This window comes from Alnus glutinosa, chromosome 4 (assembly GCF_958979055.1).
Source record: "Alnus glutinosa chromosome 4, dhAlnGlut1.1, whole genome shotgun sequence".
Taxonomy (NCBI): domain Eukaryota; kingdom Viridiplantae; phylum Streptophyta; class Magnoliopsida; order Fagales; family Betulaceae; genus Alnus; species Alnus glutinosa.
In genome coordinates, this window is record NC_084889.1 from 34,565,370 (window position 1) to 34,587,655 (window position 22,286).

The 22,286-nt window shown below is 38.3% G+C and overlaps 1 protein-coding gene across 1 annotated transcript in view; it reads right to left on the minus strand.

Annotated features, from left to right (window-relative positions):
- Positions 1 to 1,170: 1,170 nt before the first annotated feature.
- The window catches only part of LOC133866446 (dicer-like protein 4), a 42,741-nt gene continuing 21,625 nt past the window's right edge, over positions 1,171 to 22,286 (minus strand). The window contains exons 11-25 of the mRNA XM_062302977.1: positions 14,559 to 14,751; positions 9,733 to 9,893; positions 9,430 to 9,636; positions 9,068 to 9,333; positions 8,702 to 8,976; positions 8,189 to 8,625; positions 7,803 to 7,903; positions 5,996 to 6,201; positions 5,624 to 5,833; positions 4,757 to 5,221; positions 4,395 to 4,667; positions 3,786 to 4,112; positions 2,263 to 2,575; positions 2,067 to 2,181; positions 1,171 to 1,594 (exon numbers count right to left, since the gene is read on the minus strand). Of these exons, the coding sequence (XP_062158961.1) occupies positions 1,450 to 1,594; positions 2,067 to 2,181; positions 2,263 to 2,575; positions 3,786 to 4,112; positions 4,395 to 4,667; positions 4,757 to 5,221; positions 5,624 to 5,833; positions 5,996 to 6,201; positions 7,803 to 7,903; positions 8,189 to 8,625; positions 8,702 to 8,976; positions 9,068 to 9,333; positions 9,430 to 9,636; positions 9,733 to 9,893; positions 14,559 to 14,751 (3,694 nt within the window). The 3' untranslated portion in view covers positions 1,171 to 1,449. The remainder of the gene's footprint in view (positions 1,595 to 2,066; positions 2,182 to 2,262; positions 2,576 to 3,785; positions 4,113 to 4,394; positions 4,668 to 4,756; positions 5,222 to 5,623; positions 5,834 to 5,995; positions 6,202 to 7,802; positions 7,904 to 8,188; positions 8,626 to 8,701; positions 8,977 to 9,067; positions 9,334 to 9,429; positions 9,637 to 9,732; positions 9,894 to 14,558; positions 14,752 to 22,286) is intronic.

The following is a 22,286-nucleotide window of genomic DNA, read 5'->3' on the forward strand; positions in this document are numbered from 1 at the left end:
TGGTATCCTTTTTGTATACTTCAAGTATGCTTAGGGCACCTCTACGCTTTTTATAAAACTCTTTACTTAAAAAAAAAAAAAAAAAAGAGTTTCTTTAACAAGTGGCGTCAGTATTTCTTTTACGTATTAATGTAGTAATTAGGAAGTAGTAATGTAGTATAAATAAGAGACATAAGTGTGAGGAACAGATAATTGGGAATTTTGTTCCGTTAAAATGTTTTTTGTCGTAAAATATTTTCAATAAAATCATTTTTCTTCTTGAAAATATTTTTTGGCGTTTGGCTTATACAAAAAAATACAAATGGCGAAAAAACCATCGGAGACGAGATTCCGGTGATGGAGGCCGGAATCCAGCAAAACTAGAGAAATTCCGTCACCGGCTGGTCAGAATCTGGTAGCATTGGCCAAATTATGTCACCAGCAGGCCGAATTTTGGCGACAGTGGCCGGAATCTGGCACAGTACAACCAGATTCCGACAAAATTGGCCGGAATCCAGCAATAATTGCCAGATCCTGTTGACGATGGTTGGAATCAGTGCAAATGGGATTAAGGTGTTACTATCTCCCCCTTAAACTCCTAAACGTTCTCGTGAGGGTCACTTCATGCAATGCTCTAGTACCACATGGCTTACTTTATGCTCTTATACTATTTGTAATGGCAAAGGAAAAGTGCTAGCCATATATGCACTCTCACTTCAAAATAACTAGATGTCAGGGGTTTTAAGAGGGGTGATTAATAGTAACACCTTGGTCCCAATTTGGAAAAATAAGTAACCGACATAGAGTAAATAATTTATAAAAACACTCATGAGTACTAAGACTTACATTACTTGCTTACTAAAAGAAATTAAGCTTTATAATTGAATATGAGAAAGTTCCAAATTGATTAGCCATTTTGAAATAATACCGCATATGTGACTTGTGCTTTTTTCAATAGTTACAATATGAATCTACGTCTTTGTAATTTCTCCCTACGGATTAAATGGGCTGATTGTAAATATGAGTGTATAGTGGGCTATTCTATTAAATGGTAAGAGAAGAAGTTGTTAAGGGAATAAAGGCCCAAGTGCAGAAGGGGTTATTCATTCAGAACTTCAAGAACTGGATTGTATTTTTCTTTCTTGGAGGCTAAGGTACACTCAAGCACAGCTATTTCGTTGTTACACAATATTAATCAATACAATTTCGTATTTTTTCTTTCAAACTCCATTTCAATACACCTCCATTTACACTTCAGAAATTCATTACATTCCATAAAAATCCAAAATCAGAAAATAATATTACATATTAACATGTTCGATGTATAATCAGATATTGCAACTTGAAGTTGTTAGATTCAGTCTAAAGCTTCCTTCATTGAGATCTTCAAGAATTTACAAAACCTGCCGCTGTGTCAATGTTCCCTCTATCTCATCAGCAAAAAATTTGTGTACGTTAGTCAGTCTCAATCTAGTATCCCTCGTGCTTTAGGTACCAAAGGGCCCCTTCTGCTGCATGCTCTTCTGCATCTTTCTTTTTTGCCCGGGGTTCACCAAAGCACTCTAAAACCACATCTTCAGCATCTTCTATTTCCACAACAACCTTGAAAGTGAATCTGCAAAATGCCCGAATTAAGCATTGAAGAAGTAGATAAATCAACAAGGAGTTCAGTTGATATGTTTGTCGCTTGAAAAAGGAAGCAAATTGAACAGAAAATATAATGGTTCCTGAAATGGGGAAAACCACAGGAAATGGTTTTTCTATTTTATTATTCTTTTTGGGTGGCCGCTTTCCAAAAAATGGGCTGGACAGCAAGCTACAACATCTCAAGTTAAGCAAATTACGGAGTGATATAGCATAATAACATTATATACACAAAACTCATTCAACAAAACTGAGCCAATTCCATTTTATATTATTAGAACAAACGGAGAACTGACTTCAATTTCAAGAAAATGGACTTTCTTCAACTTCCATTTCGGTTGTTAAATGGCAATGGCATTTATGTCCTTGATAAAAAAAAAACAAAAAGCCAATATAATTATGGACTCAAACTTTGATGTCCTTGATAAAAATCATGAACTTACAACTTTAAGTGGCTTGGTCCTTCCTCTCTGCAACATTCAAATGAAGGGGGTTTCCAACAATTAGCAGCACAGAGTTCACGCAAACGTGATCTTGCTGTTCCTTTGTGTGACCCACCTGGAAGATTACTTTAAGTTTAGAGAATGAGAATGAAACAGTTGCTCCTTACTTGATACCCTGCAACAACAATAACTATACCTGTGGTCTGTGAGTCAGGGTCACAGCTATGATTTTCAATTGTCCCAGAAGGCTGCCCCCTTAAGGCTCCAAATTGTTTTTTAATAGCAGGTGTTATGCAGCTGATATTATTATCAGACACTTTAGTGAGGCGAAAGATTTGGGGCTCAAAATCTCCGCTAGAAGGTTGTACCGTTGATTTTTCAAATCCAATGGCTTCAGGGGTATTTACATCAATAGGTGTTTCGTCATATCCGATTAGTTTGGCTTCCATCTTGTCGCTTGACTTCAAAACCTCCTCCAAAGTTTTTGACTTGGGTATGTAGCCCTTAGCCTGCACATCCACAGTCAATGAGCACCAGAAATTGAAGTTACATACGAGGGGGGAGGGGGCGGTCTTTTAAGTTAGTTAGGATATATGCTGGCAAAGCTAGTAATAGTTCAATAAACAACAAAATAATGTCTGTAGTATGAACAATATAGATGAAGTTTCTGGATAAATAAATAAAAAAAATACCATATTTTATTCTACCAATCATTTTTTCAGAGTGCTAAAGTATTAACAAAACAAGACTATCATTAAATACAAAGGATAAATTCAACTTTGCCCCCCCAAAATTACCACTCCATTTGCACTTATACCTCTAAACTTTGGCTCCTTGCAACTCGCCCCTACGAACTACAATTTTATTCCAAATTGCACCTTGGGTTAGATTGGGCTATTAAATATGGATGGAAAACACATCACACGTGCGGGGTAAGTTGCAATGAGTGAAAGTTTAGAGGTGTGAGTGCCAATGATATAGTAGTTTTGGGAGGGGGCAAAGTGAGTCAAAGCAGTGTGATAAGAACCCACTCTAATGAAATAGAGATAAATTGACAGTGAACTCCAATTAGGGCTGGAGCCAAACCACAAGTCACACTTTTGATTACAATTCGCAATGCCTCTACCCTGTCTCGTCTCCTTGTCTTATACTAGTGTTACTGCTACATGATAACTAGATAACATAATATAGCTGATGATAAAGTGCATAAGATAAAGATAAAGATGTTGGATAACTAAGATGACCAACTATCCTTTATTGGTCCTCCACGATAACCCTTTACTCCTCTTCATGCTTGTTGGGTTGATCACGTTCCTTGCTTTCCTTATCTGATACTATCACGTCATTGGGTTGTTCTTTGCTCTTCTGATCTCTTACTATTACATCAAAGTAACGAGGATTAGGATGGAATGTCCTTGTGGTTCACGTGCGTGGAGTGCTATGACAATGAGACTCACGTGTAACGGATTCTGTCAACTTTAACAACTCAATTTGACCTAGGGTGCAACTCGGAACAAAATGATAGTTCGTAGGGGCGAGTTACAGTGAGTCAAAGTTTAGAGGTACGAGTGTAAATGGAGTGATAGTTTTGGGAAGGGGGGCAAACTATAATTTAGCAAAGAACAAATGAAATGAAGGAAGCATTCTTCTTCTTTTTTTTTTTTTTTGGGGGGGGGGGGGGGGGGGGGGAAGAGCATAAAGAAAGCAAACAGGTTTTACCTTCAACTCTGTGAATAGCTTTTGCGAAACAATTCGACTAGCATCTTTCTTGTTCAAGTTGTCTTCAGAAGCAGTTGTACAATCATCTGTTCCATTCACTTGTGCTTCAACCGAAAACATTTTACCCTTCTTTGATGCTAAAAACTGTAGATTCAAATTATAAGCTTGGCAAAGTTCTTGCAGTTCCCGAATAGGACTAACTTGCAGACTCGAGAACCTTATGATTGGATCCAAAAAGGAAAGCGATATCGTCCATACAAGGTCCAGATTAAACCCTGAATCAAGAAGAATGGCACCCAGAGAAGACTCTACCAAGTCACCCAAAACCTGAGGCAATAAGCGAAACCATTAGAAACTAGAGATATAATGCTAACATTCATAGATTCCTTTTTAAACATTAGAAACTAGGCAAGATTTTTTATTTGATTTAGACATTATGTTTACATTCTTATGTTTCTTTTAATTTGACATTGCAGCTTTAACATCTTAGGAACAAGCCATGTTTTCCAAGAATTTCCATGTAAAACCACTGTAAGAAGCTACGGAAGATGCCCAATCAAATTGATACAACACCCCACACAAAAATGAACAAAAGTTTACAATTTTTACCTTTGGACATTTTGGCCCATCAATAAAACTCCCTTCTGGTGCACGTGTTTTAATCCAGTTGACATAAATATTAATGGCCTCACTAAGGCCACTGGTATCAAAAATAAGATATTTGTCGAAAGATCGATCTACTGCCACATTAGCAAAGGCCTTATTATTCACAAACACTGATCTCAGATCAGTCAGTTGACCAGGCTTCAACTTTGGATAAACTGAATAAAGATATGATGTGATCAAGTAATCCAAGACAGCATCTCCAAGAAACTCCAATCTCTGGTAAGAAGGATAAAATTCTAACAAATTAAGTATGAGGAATCATTGTTGTCTAACACCTGAGGTAGAAAAGAGACGTTAGTGCATACCTGATAGCAGCCTCCTCCATTGTTATTGTAAGAAGGATGTACAAATGCCTGTACAAGCAGACCTCTATGAAGAAACTGATACCCTAGTAAATTTTCGAGGGCATCAATGTCCAGACGAGAAGCAAGTGGGATGTAGTTAGTGCTTGATCTGCAGGCATTAACAACTTGTGAGGCTTCAAAGTCCACTTGTATGCCAATCCATCGAAGAAAGGAAGTTGCAGCACGGAAGCCACTATCAACTATGAACGCTCCAACAAGAGCTTCAACCACATCAGCGATTGTTTTCTTATGTAACCAGAGGTGTCCTTTACTGCATCTAACTCCACTATAACTTGCATCATCTGCTTGACTACTTGAAGGTCGGGAATGAATATTGCCTTCTTTTTCCTTGTTACAAATTACTAGACAAGGGCGGCCCAAAGCAAAAAATTGGCAGGGATCAAATGGATTATCGCGTATGTATACCTGAAATAAGAGAGTAAACACATATGCACTTGGATAGTAAAACCTATTCAACAAACCAAAAAGAAATTTAGAGAGTATTAATTTTACCAACAGAAATTTTTACATGCAGCAATTGCAAACAAGAAGCATAGGTTAGTGGGAAAAATATTAGCTAACAAATTTCTCAAATATCAGATAAGTTGGGAATTGGCCAGGCCACACAGAGAGAGAAGACAACATTTATTTATGCAGAAAGGAAACATGCGCCATGCCAAACACCATTTAATCCTGTAGATCACTATTACTTGCTTGTGACTGTCTATTTTGTCATCCTGTAAAGAATGACAAAATAAAACTTACTAAGAAGTATGATATTAGTTCATAATTAAGAAATAAAAATCACATTCTAAAATTCAATCGTACCTGTAACTTGCACCTAATTGCCAGTCTGTACAAATTGGAATTGCTTACAAAGTCAGAACGTTTCCTTGTAAGTTCTCCTTCATCAAGGGTATGATGCAGAAGAAAAAGGTGCCGCCCAACTGCAAATTTTAGAAAAGCATCCCCAAGTATTTCAAGCCTTTCAAGGGAAACGGGCTCTTGGCACTTCTCGGTGGTAAGTGCTTCTAGAACCTAGTAAAAAAATTCACAGTTCTTATTAGCAATTAAGGTCCATGTAAATATTGGCACCAACAAAGAGACCATGTACAATTGAGGTCATGCACAATTAAGTTTAATTAGCAAAGCTTATCAAAGCCAATACTCAAGTTAATACCACATGCGGGAAGGCCTTACACTATCGCAAGTAACTTCAGCTCCTTCAGGAAATGCAACAGATAATGTGTGCCTCAGTTCAATGGCCACAAGCAAGTTTTCCAGACGATGCATGATTGATGGCAACAAAGATATTGAACTCCCGATATCTTTGGAAAAGCCTACGATCTTCAACTGACATAGCTCGGGAGGCAAATCAATAAAGTACTCCTCCAGTTCATGTGATTCTGTTTTTGACATTTAAAGCTTATAAAAAATAATCGGACATAAAGTTATAACAGACATTGAGATGACTACAAATTAAGCTAGAAGCTAATCTTATAATCATATTTTTTTTAAATATTTTTCTTATTAAATAAATAATTAAATTCACCATTTCGGTTCACCTTTTAGAACATAAAGAAAACAAAAACACAACAATAGCGTAACATGTACAAGGGAAATTGAGCTATAATGGAAGTGCCTTTGCTTAGACATAATATGTTGTGTATCATACAATCTAACAAACATGATTAATATCTCTACAGCTGCTCCATGTTTGGTCCACAACGAACACATGATTTACTCTAGCTTAAGGGTTGGTGGTTCCAGTTCCCAACCTCCTCCTCTTTTCTGGGAAAAAAAAAAAATCTAATTTTTTTTTTACACTTTTTGGCTACTTCCAAGAAATTATGTAAGTGGCACCCTCAAGATAACTGTGTTTGAGCATGGCCCCCTGGCCCCCCTTCAATTACAAATATTGTTATTGAACCTGAGTCTTTCACATTAACAATTTCAATATTAAGTAACCATTTGCCCAATGAATTTGGAGCATCCGCAAAAATATTACTAGTAATAGCTAGCCCTCATATTTTATTCTTTTTAATTTAACTAAAGAGTCAAATTACTGTAGCACAGCTATCATTCGCACAACTTAAGTAGCAAAAGATTATGGTATTTGCCATTTGTGAGTTCTTATACTTAGGCTTTGATAAATGGTAATGACCGACACTATTATAAGCCTAGGATTCAATGGTTACTAGGGTTTCTAGCCCATATAAAGTTCTGATCCTCTTTTCTGAGGCATGGCAGATTACTTAGAGTACACAACAACCTTTTTTAAAATGTCATAGAGCCTAGATTCTTATCCTCTTGCTTGATCTCTCTGTTAAAGTCCATGGGCCAATTTCACTCTCAAAAGACGTCTTGAGAGAGGAGGGGACACCATGGCTTATAAAGAGACCAGGTGAATGTAAACTAACCAATGTGGGACACTTTAACACTCTCCATATCTTTTGTTCTTCTTCTCCTACTTCATCTTTCTTTTTTTATTATTATTTATCCCTCTGTTTAATTTCTGGGATTACTATTTGCTGGTTTAAGAAAGCAAATAAAAAGATCATAAAATTAGCCCCAAGTCCAGTTTCTAATCCCAATTTCCCATTCTAAAAATCCTCAGCCATTAGAAAAATCTACTATAGATCCACTGGGTGCATATTTAATTTCCCAATTCAAAACAACAGCTATGTCAGTCGCAAAGAAGTTCTATGGTCCTGTTTACTTTCAGTACAGTGGTCAGTGAGCAGAATATTTTCTGCAGCACGATCTAAATTACACATTGAATTGTGTGTGTGTGTGAGCGTGCATATTTATACAAAGGATGCTGCCTGAAAAAACATACAGCAGAAATCTAATTGAGATATAATTTTTTTCGTGAGTATGATTGAGATATAATAGCTTCCAAAATAATAGCTTCCAAAATAACACAATTGGAACACAAGTATGTTTCACTTCATGCAATACCCCCAACAAAGAGAGAACTATGACAGAAAACAAATAAAATAATTACCTGAATCTTCTGATTTTCGGTTGCGTAGCAAGTTATGCAAGCAAAAAAGTGGTTTTGCATGCAGAAGAGGTTGTCCAGGGTATTTAAGTTGAATGCCAAACCTGACTTCCAACATTTAAGGAAATAAATGCCATTATAAATTTAAAAATAGAAAACCAACAGAAGTAATAGAATATTTTGTAAGAAGAATGCTGAAGTTCTTTATATATTGTATTTATAAATTCTTAAAATTCACACAAATGTCACATGAATAAGCATTTTTTTTTTTTAAGTACATCAATAAGCAGAAATTAGGCATCGCGTGATATAAAATGTCCTGAGGAGGAATCTAAAATGACATAAAAATATAAATAGTCAACCAAGTGTCAAGAAGTCTAGTCACTTACTGCTCTAAGTGCTCCAGGTAGCTTGAAGTTTCTGTTTCTTGATCAGGGCCGCGTCCGTTCTTTCCATGAACAACGTTAGTAATGAAGAAAAACGCCTTTTTGTGCGGGCAATACACTAAACTATTCTCAACATCACTTATACTTCTGTAACCATTGATAAGGTGCAAGTGTTCATCATCCAAAGGAAAATATTCCTTAACCATGTCATCTTCTGAAGCCCTGAAAACTGGGGACGATAAACATCTCCTAACAATCTCCCAATCTACAGTTATTGTACTTTCATTATCATGCAAAACTACCGGAAGCAACAGGTAGAATGTTGATGAACTCGATTTACTAATATCATTCCTTCCCAAGGGAACAAATTCAGGAATAAATTCTGATCGGTCAAGGATGATCTTGAGATACATTTCTTGAAAATTCTGTGCAAACATAATCTGCAAGAAAATAAGTCAGGGACTATCAGAAAGTAAGTTTCACAGTACAAAATTTTGTCCAAAATACACAATTTACCTCATTTTTATCAAATTCTGCAATTCCTGATGGGACAAGCTTTGTCATCACAGATCTACCACGAGCCAGATGAAGTTTAAGTTTCATTCTCTCAGCCTCTAACGGGAGAGGTGCTTTGACAAATAGACCAAACTTTTTATAGACCCTATCTTTAGGATTAGGACTAAATTCTATGTAGTAGGAGTTAAGACTGACAGAATTTTCCAAGTTGGTCCATGGTTCTCTTAGTGCAGCAGGTACAAGCATCTCCTGTAGTTCGCATCGTAGATTATCATCTGACAACATACAAAATCAAAGAAAATTGATATGACATAGTAATGAAAAGGGAAGAAACTTTCAAAAGAAGAATTGCCCCAATGGCTCAACCTTTGCAGCTATCCGAGTCTGAAGAATCCAGCTCCAATCCATCTACATTTGCATCATCTTTCCCAGGCAAGAGGTAGTCATTCAAGGCCCCCATTTTATGCAATGTTTCAATTGCTTTCAGACAAGCATCTTGTTTAGCAGCTTCCATTGAACATTGTGGTGTACCAACAATTTGATTTATTGGAGCATTCGAAGGTAACTTTATGTGGCAGACAGTACCCCCCAAGTCATCAAAATAAAAGAACTCTGGGCTGGGAAGAAAAAACCTTTAAGAAGAGATCAATACAAATTTCAGTCTTTTAAGTGATTGACTGCATGGTTTCTTGACTGAAACAACAGTGATAATTAGTACAAGGGCATACTCATCATGCGGGAGTTTCGAACAATACTGATGGAGTAATGAGACGCTATATCCAGAGCTGACAGAAGCACCAGATGAAACAACTTTATAGATTCTTTCTTCAGGACCTATAAATGTATCATTTGACGTTCGATGAGTAATTTCCTTGTTCATTCGATCTTCATCCTTTTGAAAATTATCTATCAAATCTAGCTCCTTCTGGTTGCCTCTGAAACATTAACATTAATGACAGTTACTCCCATGTGGAAGAAGAAAAAGAACCAAATGGATGGAGTTACATACAACACATGCTTTATAAAAGCACCTGTTCACCAAAAAGGCATATTCAGACTGAGGCATTCGTGCACGACCTCTTGACTGTATAAAGCTAGAAACAGTTTCTGGGAGATCAAACCGAATCACAAGGCAGCATGTCTGAATATCAAGTCCTTCCTCACCAACTTTAGTTGCAACCAATAGATTTAACTGCCAAAAAAATAAGCAATAGAAATTAATACACAGCCTCAATCCCTGGAGAGTCAATATCTTGCATAAATGTCTTTCCACATCATCACCGGCATCAAAGCTTTGTCCAATATTACTCTAACTAGCTCATAACCAGTGCATAACGCGGGATTCTTCATTATAATTTAATTTCATAATTTAAACATATTTTCATCATATTTTTTATTATAGGCTAAAAAATGCGTGTAAAAAAAACTATCACACATCTTTCAATAAAATGACATTTTTTTTTTTTGATAAGTAGATTTTATTGAAAAGAAAGCGTAAGGCACCCCTACGTACACAGGAAGTATATACAGGAGAACCACAGCTGACCTGAAAAACCCGAAAACAACCCAGAAAACAGCCCCCAAGTCAAAACCTAGAAAACAAAGAACCAACTAAAATACTACCCGCAAAAGAAACCAAACAGCACCCCAAAACCCAAGAAAACCTGAGAACAACCCACCAAAAAACCCTCAAAGCAACCAACCCTACGATCTATTGGCATTGTCTCTCCTACACCTCGAAGAAGCTTTGATGTCTCCGTAATTTACGGAACTTTGTAGATTCCAAAGCTCCCTCTTACTCTCGCGTTTCTTGTTCTAAATCATCTCACCCCAAATCTCCCGATGCTTCTGTCTCTGTTCTTTAGTCACCAACGGATACACCTCGGAGATCTTCCCCCAGAGCTCTGCCTTGATTCTCCAACAATCTTTCTCCCAATTCTGATCGCAAACAATAGGCTGATCCTTCTTCTCTTGAAGCTTTGATACCTCCTTCCTCCATCAATAGACTACATCTCGGACTTTCTCTCCCAAAGTCGAATCAATAGAAAACTCTGAAATCCAACTAGGATCTTCAGCAGACTTCTTCTCTTCTACTGGATCTGCAGAGACATGTAAAGAAGAAGCTGCATGGGCATGTACAGAAGGAACCGCAGGGAATATTGAGTAGGACACCGGAGAAGAGTTCAACTCAGAACTGACCAACAAGGAGACAGAACCCAGAGAAGCTGCCGGAGCCACCGGAAGCAACAACTCCGGTGCCGGTAGAGGAGGATGACAGAACCCCAAAGAACCCGATGATACCATACCCATACCCTCAGAAGATTCTTTAGAGGCTGGAGTCTGGCTTGAGAGCACCGTATGGACGTTGCTCGACTCACCCCCGGTGGAAGGCATAAACGACGTCGTCCCTGTAACTGCCGACGACGAGGGCTCCGACCTAATGGAACCCCCAACAGAAATAGAGATCGCTGGACCCGCGCCCTCAGTGGCTACCGACGCAACAACCTCCAAACCCCTAGGAGGAGGTCGAACCAGAATTAGCCCAGATGACACCTTCGACGTCATCTCTGGCGGCGAACTCGATGGACGGGAGACTTTAGATCTCGGCATGAAACAACCCACGCGGAAGCCAGAAGATTTACAACTTAGCCCCTACCCGGCAAAACGGTCCAGAAGATTCCTTACAGCCCGGCCCAAAGCCAAAAAAAACCCGGTACCCAACTTACGCCATGTCCGCAGCCTCGAACGTTCGATTTTCAAATTTGAACAAGAGGGACGCTTCTTACCCTGCAGACGAAGAGGACGGTCTTTGTCCAATAGGTTGAACTGATGCGACTCCACCGAGAAGCAATCCACTGCTGTTCTTTGTACAAACTTTGCATGCCACACCGTCGGAAGAAGATCAAGCTCACAAGGCTCCGACAACGAAGCCCTTGACTTGGAACGACCGCCACCCACGATGGACAACTCCCTCGCAGCAATGGCCGGAACCGACCTCAACACCTCCGCAAAAGAGGGTCCCGTCCACTTCGGAGCCAAACCCAAACTCAACTGAACAGCCTTCACTTCCTTCTTGTCCGAAGAAGAAGAGGAACCACTTCCACTACCCACCGGGCCAGAGAGAAAATCGACAACCTTTCTCAACTCATCAGAGAATTTGATCCAACCCCACCCTCCACAACCCTCGAGGATAACAATGAACCCTTTCCGACCACCCAACCTGAATGAAGAAACCTCTAAAAAGCGCCCATCTTTGTTCCCACCTCTTCGAGCAATCAAAAGTTTCGATCCCTCTCTGAACGACTTTACAATTTCTTGCTCTTCCGGTAAACCCAACAATACTTCCAACATCGATGCAAGCCATTCGGAGCTCTGAGAATTCAATATGACCACTCCCAAAAAAAATTTCCTCTTCTCCTCCACCCTCAACGCCGACGCCCCAGCCAAAACAGAGAAAGCAAAAGACTTCGACTCCACCAAAAATTCCTTATCCATCTCACAACACCCTCGGAGCACCGACGACCAAGCCAAGCCAAAAATTACATCGCAGGAAAAAGAACCACCCAAACCAAAGAGCACGCTGACAGACTACCCTGCGAGAATCACACCCCAAAAGACTAGCAAAACGGAAACTTGAAAATCGGAGTACCAAATGAAAGACTAAGAAAGATAGAGGAAGCGGTAGGCGACGAGAAGAAACGAATCCCTAGCTAGACGCGCTCTCACGCGCCGACGCTAGGGCAGAGGGGAGAGAGAGAGAGAGAGAGAATAAAATAACATTAAAGGTTAAGACTCTTAATTTTATTTTAATCCATAAAAAGTAAAACTTTTTAAAATATTTGCCCACATAGGTGTAGTTTATAACAAAATAATAAGTATAAAAAAAATATAGCAAGAAGAAAATCTAAATTACAAATATTATAGTATAGGTGTTGTAGTTTTTGCAATGGTAAAGATGGTGCTGTAGTTTTTTTTACAGCACTTAAGCCAAATCCTACAAATTAAAACAAAATTTTTCACTCAACATTACTGCAATCAAATAAATCTTCTCACGTGATACATATTATATTTCGATACAAATAAAACTCATTTAATTCTGAACATTATAAAAACATACATAGCAAACTAAATAAAATATTTTTTTTATGAATACAAAATAAAATAAAATCTTTCACTAAACATTTAAGGCAATAAAATAAAACTTATATTAGGTTCAATGCTTAATATCTCTTTAGTGTTTCCAAAGTATTTATGTTCATTTTATGCACAACAATCAAATAAATTTTTGCCTTATTTTGCTTTCAAAAAAAAAAAAAAAAACACTTTAAAAAAATGGCTGAAAAAATCGAGTAAATCATACAAATGAAAACAAAAATATTCCATAAAACATTCAAATGAATTAAAAAATAAGACCCTTAATTTTAGTTTAATCCATATAAATTAAAACATGCTAAAATATTAGTGCCCATATGAATAGTTTATAATGAAAAATAAGTATCAAAGTATTAATAAAAAATAGAAAGAAGAAAACATGGTTTAATCTAATTATCAAAGTATTAATAAAAAATTAACAGGAATCTATAATATTGTTAGTATGATACCTATTATATTTAAATACAAATAAAACCCATGTAATAAACATTTAAAAAAATACTGAACAAACTAAACAAAATAATTTTTTTTTTGAATACAAAACAAAACAAAATTTGTCATTAAACATTTAACGCAATCAAATAAATCGTCACATCATGACAAAACCGGTTCAACCTTTAAAATTCACCGATTTTTTTACTTAAAAGACAGGTTCACCACTTAATACAGCTATAATGACACTTAATGCTATAATGCGAAAAAAATCCTTATTTTGGTCTTATGAAGATTCACACCCATGATCTTTTCATTAAAGCACAATAAATTTATTAAAATCATGACAAAATCGGTTCAACCTTTAAAATTCATCGGTTTTTTTACTTAAAAGACAAGTTCAGTGTTTAAAAATTATGAGTTCGCACCACGTGTCATAATTCTATGGCAATTCTAAGTTGGAACTTGGCTTTTATATATATATATATATATATATATATATATATATGATTACACAATAAAAGCACATTTGAGTGCCACACTATTTTATTCCCATACATATTTTCCACCCATTAAATACTTGATGGGTGCCACAAGTAACCTGACTCAAGATATAGGGATGATTAATATCTATACTCTAGCAGCAATGTAGCAACATAAAATATTCCAAAACCGTTTATGAAAAATAACGAATTCCCTAAAAGAGACTTGAGTGCCCTAGCTCCTAAAGCTATATCATATCATATGCATCCATTAATCACTTAATGTACCCAGCTATTGCATCGGTCATACTGGAAAATGATTCCTTAGTAAAAATCGTAAATAATTTAGTCTGGCCTCTGTGTTTCCTTTGCTTCCTTGAAACTTAATAAGATATATGAAGTTACAGCTGTTACAGTAATGGACAGCATTGTTCTCATAAAAACTAACAGTAAGTAAATGTATGTTAAAATATTCCTTTAGCCATCTCCAACGAATACATGTCCCACAATAAGCATGTAAGAAAAATCTCAATACCAACAACCTTGCATTCGTGTCTGACCAATTAAGTGCCCATTGAACAGAATCTGCATCTAATACATTCCACCTTGTATGCACAATATATACTTTTATGAAGAGTTCTTCCTCAGCTATAAACAAAGTCAAGCTCAAACTTTGTCTAATGTATCTTATAATATATTAAGCTAACACAAGACATACGTAAAAATTGATGAATTTTGACCTGCCATAAAAAAGAAGCAACTAATGTTAAAACCTTGAAAATAAGCATTACCTTTCCAGATCGGAATCTCTCAAGAATAATGTTCATGGTCTTCCGTGACATACATTTTTCTCTAGTGTGGACTCCCACAAGAAAATCACACTTCCAATATGCTAGAAACTTAAGCTTCTGTAGTATGTATGACAACAATCTTGCCGTAACAATCCTATTTACAAATATTATACATTTCATATTTGGTTGTAACCTGAAAAAAAAAAAAAAAAAAAAAAATTGAAGTTTCATTAGAATAATTGAAGAATCTTGCTCCATATATATATTTTTTTTGATGAATAATAATAAGTTTTATAGAAGAAAGAGGAAAATCCTCGTACACGAAGAGTATACAAGAAAACAAAAACACCAAAGAACTAGTTGCTATACAATGAGCACTAAGAACTAGGTGTTATTACAATCTAGAAAACAAATCAGATCTACCAAATTCCTGAAGAGAACGTAGGAACATGAGCAAGGACCCAATCCAAGAGAGATCTCAAAAGGGAGGATTTAAGAAGCAGCACATTGGACTCACTAACCTCAAAGATCCGACGATTTCTTTCTCTCCAAACACTCAACATTAAGAGGGCTGGAATAACTTTCCAGATAACTTCTCTAGGATGTCCATGCCCAAGGAATTTCCAACCCAAAAGACCCCAAAGCTGATAAGCATTAGGTACCAGATATCTACAGAAAACTCACAATGGAGGAGAAGATTAATAGTTTCTTCATCCTTCTTACAAAGGCAACATCGATTAATCAGCTACAACCCCCGCCTCTTAAGATTGTCCACCATGAGGATTCTACCCAGAGTTGTGGCCCATAAGAAGAAAGCAATGTGCGGAGGGGCCGTCACCTTCCAAATGCTTTTCCAGGGGAATGAACTAGGCTCTTCACTGTAAGGAGAAGATAAAATAGTGTAGTAGCTTTTTACCGCAAAACCATGCCAGCTTGAAGGAGTCCACACCATGCTATCTGTAGCTCCCGAACGTGGTTTCATGAAGTATAAAAGAGTGAGAAACGAATCTAGAGATTCAATTTCCCAATCATGAACATCTCACATGAAATTAAAATTTCAAAGGGTGTGCGGACTAGAGCGATCCATGTACTCTGAAACCAAAGCCTCGTTTTTACGAGTTAAGGCAAAGAATTCAGGAAAAGAACTCTTTCGAGCACTATCACTGCACCAATTATCATGCCAGAGTAAGGTTTTTGACGCCTAAGCCCCCTCTTGCCATTGGGGACCAAACAGTCTTCTAGTTTACCAAATGTAAATTATGTTCCCCGCCTGGACTGTCCCACAGAAAATCTCTCTGAAAATGCTCAAGTCTTTTGGCTATGCCAGTTGGTAAGGGGAAGAGAGAGAAAATAAGTAGGAATACTAGAAAGCATACTCTTGATGAGAGTAAGGCGTACTCCCTTGGACAAGTAAATCTTCTGCCAACTCGCCAGCCTTTTTTCCATTTTCTCAATTACTGCATCCCAAATGGCTTTAGATTTAAAGGGAGCACCAAGAGGATGACCCAAGTAACGCAACGGAAGAGAAGAGATATTAAAACCTAGGCAACTAACTCGGATTTTTGAAGGTTAACTTTTAAACCCGAGATGGCCTCAAATCACAGAAGAATGTGGTTCAAATTATGAATTTGATCCACGTCAGCATCAGACATAATAAGAGTATCATCCACGAATAACAGATATATAATCTCCAAGGGGGAGTTATTGTGATTGTCACTCGCTTGTATAATGTATGCAATAATGCAAGCAATAATTTAGCCCTGAACAAGGCAATCAGAGTTTGGCAAAGTACTATTCTCAGGTCATGAGAGATGGAGGTTTGTTCCCCATCTTCAGCATTCTACTCTTTCTGAGATGGGCTTTGTTCCCAGTGAGCACTCTGCCCTTGTTGCCTCTCATGGGAGTTCTAGTGGATCTCAAGGAGGCCGTAGTGGTAGATGTGGCCGTAGTATACGCGGTGGTGGGTAGCTGGGAACGTAAGAAGTGCACACATTACGGCCACAACAATCATTTTGTCAATTATTGTTGGGATTTTCATTGCAAACCCACTGGGTCTGCCAGCAAGCCGTCGCCCAAGATGATTCCACCCCAGCATCCAGTTCCTCTACCCTCTCCACCACAGTATAGGAGACCGAAATACTCTCCCTCCCGAGAGATGAGTATGCTCAGTTTCTTGCTTATTACAGGCAAGCTGCTTCTTCCACAACCACCCTAGCCCAATCAGCTACTGCATCCCATTATCTCTTATACTACTTCGCATATGTGGGTCACCGATTCTGGTGCAAATGAGCACATGACCAGTGCGTCTACTCATCTCTTTGATTACCATGTTATTACATCACCTCGTAGTGTTACCCTAGCCAATGACTCCTTAGCCAAAGTTCACTACTCTGGAACTACTCATCTGTTTTACACATTCCTAATTTTCCTTTTAATTTGTTGTCTATTAGTAAAAGCACAAAGATCTTCGGTGTTCTGTGAGTTTTTACCATTCCCTTTATATTTTTCAGGATCTCGAGACGAAAAGGATGATTGGTATGGGGTTTGAAGTCGGTGGTCTCCACTATCTAGATTTGCTCCCCTCACACCTTCACGTGCTCATCAGTCCTTGCTATCTCCTTTTCAATGGCACTATTGCCTTGGTCATCCGTCTCTTTCCACGTTGAATCGTCAAGTAGAGAGTCTTGGTTCCATATCACTTTTTTCTAGTGAAACCTTGTCAAAAGTAGTAAACACTATCCTAGGTCTTTTCCATCTAGGTTGGTTGGTTGGGTTAGTCCACTCTGATGTATGAGGTCATTTAGTGTTGCGTCCAATCAATTTCAGTATTTTGTTACGTTTGTTGATGACTACTCTCGTATGACTTGGTTGTTTTTAATGAAAATTCATTCCAAGTTAATGTCCATTTTTCACCCTTTTCGTAAAGAGATTAAAACTCAATTTAATAAGAAAATTCGAGTATTACGGTCCAACAATACCAAAGAATATGTTTCTCTTTCCTTCTCCTCTTAATTTGACAAAGGCATTGTACGCCAGACCACTTGTCCTCACACTACAACAGAATGGTGTTATTGAGCACAAGAACCGGCACCTGCCTGATGTTGCCCAAGCTTTCTTGTTTCATATACATGTCCCCAAACGTTTTCGGAGTGATTCAGTCCTTGCTGAATGCCATCTCATCAGCAAGATGCCGTCCACTCTCCTTGATGGAGCCTCTCCATCTTGTTTCCTTCCTCTGCAGTCTTCCCTTTGCCTCATAGAGTTTTTGGATGAGTTTGTTATTGTTTTTTTTTTCATAAGTACTGTAATTTATAAAAAAGCGTAAGGTGTCCTTAAGTACATAGGTGGTATACACAAAAGGCTCCAAACGAGCAAAAGAAACCCAAACAATAAAACAAGAACACCCAAAAATCCACACACCCGACAAGCCCTTAAACCCAAAACCCACAAAACAACAAAGCCCAAAATCCCTCGAGGCACTCAACGCTAGAAAGCATCAGTCTTGCCTTTCCCTCGCCTAGAAGATGCTCCTTTAACATAATAATTTTTTTTTGATAAGTAATTGCAATAATATAAAAAAGCGCAAAGGGGCGCAACTCTTTTACATGGAAAGTATACAAGAGAACCCCTAACAGGGACGAACAGAGAATATATTTAAAAATTCAACATAAGTAAAAGAGCTCAAACTATGATAGGGCGCTATCCAAAAATATAAAGTATTGAGCAACCGCTTCCGTAGCTCCACCATGGATGTCTCTACATCTTCAAACAGCCTAACATTACGCTCCCTCCAAATACACCACAGCAAGCATAAATGAGCTAACCGCCAAGCCTCTATAGCATGACCACCCCCAAGCGCCGCCCCCCAACTATTCAGCAACTCCAACACCGTACGTGGCATAACCCACTCAACCCCAAATAAAGTAAGGACAAAGCTCCAAAGAGCCTGGGCGACCTCGCAGTGAAGCAACAAATGATCAATAGACTCCCTACTCTTCTTACATAAACAACACCACTCAATTACTATCACTTTCCTCTTACGCAAGTTATCATGCGTCAATACTTTGCCCAAAGCAGCTGACCGAACGAAGAAAGTCACCCTAGTTGGAGCCTTAACACGCCAAATATTCTTCCAAGGGAAACACGGGACAAAAGGGCCATCTTTCCCAATAAGCTCTTTGTAGAAGGATCTCACCTCAAATAAACCTTTTTTAGAAGGATTCCACACTAACCTGTCACCCTCCCCATGACGAGCCGAACTGGAGTATAGACGATCGAAGAAAGAAAGGAGCATATCCAACTCCCAACCTGGATTTGTCGCGTGAATAGAACATTCCACTGAATAGCACCATTATGAACCACCAAATTATCTTCTACCGTCGCGTCTTTATACCTTGCTATTCTAAAAAGAGCTGGAAAGCATTGCTTCAAGGATTTATCCCCGCACCACCAATCTTGCCAAAAACTAATATTTGATCCATTCCCCAGTTCAAAACGAACAAAATTACGAAATTCCTCCCACCCCCTCCTAATATGCTTCCATACACCTACTCCAAATGAACGCGAAGCCTCTTTCGAACACCACCCCCCCTTTAAACTCTCAAACTTGGCATCAATCACCAAACGCCATAAAGCCTCTCTCTCCCTACCATATCTCCACAACCACTTACCCAGAGAGCTCGATTGAACTGGACAAAATTGTGAACTCCCAACCCACCTGTATGCAAAGGTGTGCAAATCTTGTTCCAATTAACTAGATGAAATTTGGTCTCGTCACCAATGCCACCCCAAAGAAAATCCTTTCGAATTTTATCAAGACGATTAGCCACCCTCACAGGAATAGGAAACAATGTTAAATAATATATGGGGATGTTGGAGAGCGTACTATTAATAAGAGTCAACCGAGCACCCTTCGACAAGTACATCCGCTTCCAACCCGCCAACCTCCTTTCCATTTTTTCAATAACACCATTCCAAATAGAGGTGGACTTGTAAGAAGCACCCAACGGCAAACCCAAATAAGTCATAGGCAGAGAAGCAACCCGACATCCCAAAAGATTAGCCAGCCTTTCGACATCCTCTACTCCACCAATAGGAACAATTTCTGATTTTCCTAAATTAATTCTCAATCCAGAAACTGCATCAAAGCATAAGAAAATACATCTCAGATGTCGAATCTGTTCTTCTTGAGCGCCACAAAAGATCAAAGTGTCATCCGCAAACAGCAAGTGATTCACAACTACGGCCTCGGAATCCCTGGAGCCCACTGAGAACCCAGTCAAATTACCCTGATCCAAAGCGGCAGTCAACATCCGACTCAAAGCCTCCATAACCACCACAAATAACAGAGGAGAAAGAGGATCTCCTTGTCTCAACCCACGAGAGCTACTAAAAAAACCGGCTGGGGTTCCATTAACAAGAATAGAAAATCTCACCGTAGAAATACAAAAACGTATCCACTTCCTCCATTTTTCCCCCAAACCACATCTCTGCAGCAAATGAAGCAAGAAGTCTCAGTTCACATGATCATAAGCCTTCTCCAAATCCAGCTTACACAGAAGTCCAGGTTCCCCCGATCGAATATGATTATCCACACATTCATTTGCAATAAGCACAGAGTCTAATATTTGTCGACCACCAATAAATGCATTCTGAGTGTTGGATATAATCTTGCCCACAACGAACTTAAATCTGTTTGCAAGAACCTTTGAAACAATCTTGTAAATCCCCCCAACCAAGCTAATAGGGCGAAAATCTCTCACATCCATGGCACCAGTCTTCTTGGGAATCAAAGTGACAAAAGTAGCATTCAGACTCTTTTCAAGCTTGCCTCGAGCATGAAATTCTGCAAAAACATCCATAATGTCAGTTTTTAAAAAACCCCAACACTTTTGGAAGAAAGCCACAGTGAATCCGTCAGGGCCCGGCGCTTTATCTCCATTCAAGTCCCTGATAACATCCCACACCTCCTTCTCCTCAAAAGCTCTTTCTAGCCAGGTGCTCTCCTCCTCATTGTAGAAACAAATAATATTTGGCTTTTGAAGCTTGCTCATCTCGTGAGCATCTATTGATTTATATAGAGTTTATACAAGATACAAGATAACATCAAAGTACTTGCTTCCTAGTCTAATACTAATTCTTAGGGATAAACCTAATCTAAATACAAAACTGTGATCAGCTCTTTAGTAAATACAAGTAGGACTCTATCTCTTTAGAAACCGTATTTTAAACTCTTCTAGTAGATACAAAACAGGACTCTATCTCTTTAGGAACCGGTTGTCACTAGTAGTTGTGATCAACCGGGTTTCTCCTTAACACACTCACTAGGACTCTTTTTAGGTTGAACGGAGTTGGAAGTGGATTGTGCTTTAATACTCATCAATGGATCAATGTAGTCTTATACTCATACTTCGACGCGCCCTAAACTTGATACAGGATATTTAAGACTAACAAATTTTTACACGATATGTAAACTTGACACGAACCCAACATGAAATTAATTGATTAGGGTTGAGAGATATTAGTCTTAGATACATATATTGGCATGACCCGAACCTATATGTGAATAAGAATTGATACCCCAAATAGTATCTAGCAAAAAGAACAATAAATACTAAAAAAAAATGATAAAGCAACCCATTTTATTAAGTTGTGTGCCTAAAAATTTAGTTATAACGATTTCTTTGTATTGCTTTCTTCTTCTTCTTCTTAATTGTCTCTCTTGTATACCCCCTGTATACTTGATTGCGCTTTGCGTTTTTCTAATAAAATTCTCTTCTTACTTATCAAAAAAAAAAAAAAAAATTGGCACTATTGTTAAGATAGTGCCAATCTTTTTATCCATTGATGAGTATTAAAGCACAATCCACTTCCAACTCCGTTCAACCTAAAAAGAGTCCTAGTGAGTGTGTTAAGGAGAAACCCGGTTGATCACAACTACTAGTGACAACCGGTTCCTAAAGAGATAGAGTCCTGTTTTGTATCTACTAGAAGAGTTTAAAATACGGTTTCTAAAGAGATAGAGTCCTACTTGTATTTACTAAAGAACTGATCACAGTTTTGTATTTAGATTAGGTTTATCCCTAAGAAGTAGTATTAGACTAGGAAGCAAGTACTTTGATGTTATCTTGTATCTTGTATAAACTCTATATAAATCAATAGATGCTCACGAGATGAGCAAGCTTCAAAAGCCAAATATTATTTGTTTCTACATCTCATGAGCAAGAAGATGTCCATAGATTTCATCTAGGGATAAAGGATCCAGTCGAGTAGTGATGGAAGTAACGAACGGATCGTAATCAGATCCGAGACCAGCCAAAAAATAAGAGGTGCGCTCAAAGTCGTTGAGATGTTGGCCGACAGCAGCAAGGTTGTCACAAAGAGCCTTGAATGATTGAAAATATTCAGTGATCGATGCACTTCCCTTCTTGGAGGTAGCAAGCTGATAATGAATCTGGAGGACCCGGGATCGGGCTTGGGAAGCAAACATGGACACCAAGGTAGTCCAAAGTTGATGAGCGGTGGCACAGCCGACTGCATGAACCACAAGAGGTTCGGATAGTGTGGAGATTAACACACTGAGGAGCATCTGATCACGTTGGCACCAAGCTAGAAATTCTGGATTTGCTATGGTGGCAGGAGCACCTTGAGTGGTGCTCGGATTCGGAATAGTCTGGGCTGGAGGCTGAGTAGAACCATCCAGGAAGCCATATGAATCTTGAGCTTTAA